Source organism: Lottia gigantea, assembly GCF_000327385.1.
Source record: "Lottia gigantea unplaced genomic scaffold LOTGIsca_189, whole genome shotgun sequence".
Taxonomy (NCBI): domain Eukaryota; kingdom Metazoa; phylum Mollusca; class Gastropoda; family Lottiidae; genus Lottia; species Lottia gigantea.
In genome coordinates this window covers 131533-135499 of record NW_008708354.1, presented here as the reverse complement: position 1 = coordinate 135499, position 3967 = coordinate 131533, and the positions used below count along the sequence as shown (strand labels likewise).

At 34.2% G+C, this 3967-nt stretch overlaps 1 protein-coding gene across 1 annotated transcript; it reads right to left on the bottom strand.

Moving 5' to 3' along the window:
• Positions 1 to 498: 498 nt before the first annotated feature.
• On the bottom strand, positions 499 to 3469 carry LOTGIDRAFT_142929 (hypothetical protein; the record flags this gene model as incomplete). Its single annotated transcript, XM_009052602.1, has 6 exons — positions 499 to 698; positions 978 to 1091; positions 1362 to 1655; positions 1831 to 1989; positions 2524 to 2743; positions 3371 to 3469. Coding segments are annotated over 6 exons (1086 nt in total), but the record flags the coding sequence as incomplete, so codon positions are not given.
• Positions 3470 to 3967: the final 498 nt, after the last annotated feature.

Here is a 3967-nt window from a genome sequence, read left to right as displayed (position 1 = left end):
AAAAACACTATATGACCTACCAGTTATAGCACCCATTGTTTCTTCTGGAGCAGACCAAGATATATCTACAGTAGTCGACATATTACTATTCAGCGGTCTGATTCTTATATCTGTTGGCGCTGAACGTTCATCTCCTGCAAAAATAATATGTGCTTAATGTATAGACAAGTAAGCTTTACGCTCTTCGATCCATCTCAACATTATTGAATATGAGCATGATAGTTCCTAGAGATCATCTGATCACCCGATTCCACTCTACAAGAGGGTTTGTCAACTCGGCATTGTAGAGAGTTACACGTTAAAAGTCTATTTCTGAGACCTTTCCTTTCTTAACTCTGGGTTAACTTATAGAATCATATATAAAGCAAATGTAATTGGGCAGAAAGCTTTATGTTTTTGGATTCTGAAACAACCTTAAAATAATTATTCGGGAAGGACCAGTTTTAAGAAGTTCCTCCAAGAATCAGTATTCACACGTACACATAGACGTTTATATTACTAACCCGCAAATGATCTGAAAGCTATCATTGGTGAGAATGGTCCATTACCACCAGAGTTACCAGCTTGAATTTTAAAATAATAGTTAGTGGTGGACTCCAAACCTTCTATTGTCAATGATTTTTTACCACTTTTCAACTCTGTTTTATTCCATAATGTAATATTTAATCTGGGATCAGTGGTGTAATATAAGATGTATTCTGGAAACGAAAATTAATTGAGTAACAATCACTGTAATATTGGCTATTTCAATTATCTATTGGCTGGTTTGACAGATTGTACAAAAATCAATGACCAACTCCAATTGTTACAAAACATTTATCAAAATAAAGTATAAATCTGAATGCATCAAATAGGATTTAACAGTATTGTGTCGAGTGATATTATAAGCTTTCTGATCTATGGATGCCATGATTTTACCAAAATTTTAAAGATAAATTTGTATTACTCTTTAAAGGTTATTAAGTAAGTCAACTAACTTTCAGTCTTGGACGTATTACGTTTTAAAACGTGTTTCCAGGACACTACCACTTTAGACGGAATATATGTGGCTGTTACAGTTAGATTAGTGGGATATAAAATAGGCGGGTTCACTGGAAAGATAAAAACTAGTATTAAAGATCCTATATCATAATTATTTTTCTTAATAAATGGAATAAGGAAATGAAAAGTCTTGGAATAATATATCAAACTTAGCTTTCAGTTATAATCCTTCACTGATCATACTGGCAGTTAATCTGCTGATCCCTCAGGCTTAATTCAAAACTGTTGACCTGTTACTTATTGAACATGTTTTAAATTGACTTACAGAGGGGTCTTTAAAATGCAGGAGAGCATACTTACAGTACATTTTATTCACTTACTGAAGGTAGTATTTGATTCTGGTAAACTCCATGTACTGTGTTCGTCATTTCTCACAACCCGGATAGCAAACTCGTATTGAGTGTCAACATCTAAATCTTTCAGTATGACTGGAGGTTTGCTGACATTAAGGTATGTATACTCAGTTTGATAAGCACTAGAATATCGCAAAGTATATAATCTCCTATCTCGCCTTTTAAATTTGTTAAGAGCTGGATCTATCCAATAAATTCCAATCGAAGTAGTAGATAATGTTAATGCTTTGATCATTTGTGGTGGTTCCAATTTAACTGGAACTGTAAAATACAGCAGATCATTTCAATATATCTTTAATAATATGTTTCTGTTGAATGCTTTGACGTTCCAAGTGTTGTCTCTGTACCACGCACAATATAAAACGCCACTATCACATAAGTCGTATGCCAATAATCATATTTTTTTGGAAGGACAGAAGTACTAAAACCCCCATACAGATACAAAGACTCAAAAAACGTCTTTTGGATCTCAGAGAAATGAGAGAAGCAAGGACTGTGTACTCACAATCTTTAGTTTTAATGAAGTCATAAGTTGCAGCACTTTCACCAAATTTATTAAAAGCTCGTACACTGATGATGTATTCCGTATTTTCACCTGAAATTTAAACACCATCAATCAGACGCTATTTCATGCAGTTTTCTTTTCCATTAGTTTTATATTAAACATTTATGGGAAGGTATGGAACTCTATACGTATGTTAGATGTAGTGTAGATAATATTCAAAAGGAATAAAAAGCTTATGACAGATTTTTTGGCCGTTACAGCAACATTCTCATCTACCACAAAGTTACATTACATTACATCTGATGACGACACGTGTATATTGTGTTGATACGTTATGTGCCCAACCTTATTAAAGAAGTGTGTTATATTCCATAATATTGTCTTGTGTTTTTGTTATATGTGCTCCTCGCTTCTATATGTCGTTCAAATCTTATACCACAAAGTCACATTGATATTTGATTTGATAGAACCCAATTCCAACAATCATCAGTATTTTAGAATTATTTGCGACTACAAATATCAGAATTCATAAAAAAATATACATATCTGCAATGAGTACACAGAGGTCTGGGGTTTGTGTTTGCTTTAATCGCCTCAGAAAACGGAAGGAATTAAAATACTCACGTAATTGCCTGATAACATATGATAATTGGATATCGGTAAGGATCTTTCTGTTCACCTCTGGTATATAACGTCCATATCCTATTATATAGCCGTCTAAAGGTGCACCAGTATATCTAGGTTGTGTCCAGTTCATATAAATAGATTTCTCTGTACTGGTTAGTGTTAATGCTGATGGTCGTTCTGGTGGTAACTTTTCTGTAAATAGATAATGAAATGTATTCTAAGTCTCGAGTCTGGAACTTGTGGCCTTTCTCTACAATACACCATTCTCTTTTTTGAGCCAATTATCCATTTAAACAGTGGCGACGCTAGGTGTGATACAATGGGTTGGGTGCACCTCAAATTGTAGCCTCACTTTATTTTTGACAAATTTCAAAATATGATTTTGTAACGCTTTTGCACTAAAGGAAGTCAATATTTTGCAAATTCGCTCTGTCAAAGGCTTGAATCCTCCACAAAGTTGCCGCATTTGAATTTAGCCTCGGTTGATGTCTCTATGGTCAGTCTGCTCCATATTTGTATCCCTAGTCTCGGGAACCTGATGGCACCACTGCATTTAAGCCATTATACTTCTTTATTTTTCGAACGTTTCTGTAATTGTTTAGACAACAGATATTATAAATTCGGACGGTGACACGTTCCTTGTATCTGTTTGAAAGCCGGGAACCATTTCAAACAATTACTTTCTTGAAATCATATGGATAAATCAAAATTGGAAGACATTCGGTCAAAGCCACGGTCCTTGAAAGAGTCCCTTTCTTTCACATTCTATACATTTGCCCATTACAATGAGTCCAAATTAAAAACAGAAATGACTTAATATAGCCATGTTAAGTGTCTTACCAACTTCTTTGGTTTTTCCTGTGTGCCATCGTGAATATGGCCCTGTACCCCTGATGGTCATTGCTGCTACTCTAGCTTTGTATTCCATACTTGGTTCCAGTCCTTAAAAAAGATGATGACTTAGGCATCCTTTAAATCTTATAGGTTACTAATATTTCTTCGATTTCATCAAGCACTTTATTCATTTGTAATTGTTACTACAATAAGTACTTTGGTATCCTTTCGTATACAGAACACCTTCGATGTAACGTTATGCAATCGAGTTTGACGATTTGGAATTTGGCATCGCTTTCGGTGAGCATACAGAGCACGGAACTTTTTTCTCGTCGATAAATTATCGTTAATTATCTATTTCTGTAAGCTATTTAGTATAGATTCCTTTAAATGGAAATGTCTAGTATGAATTGATAAGTAATGGAAGATGAAAATGGCACAGTTGTGGATCCACCTCAGAAATGTTTTTGTACTTGATGAAATTATGCCATTTAAAATATGATTTATCGAACTTACCATAAAATGTATAGTTTTTGTGATTATTGTCAACAGTAAATATCGCCAATGGCTTATTAGAATGAACTCGTTTAAATACCAGTTTATATCC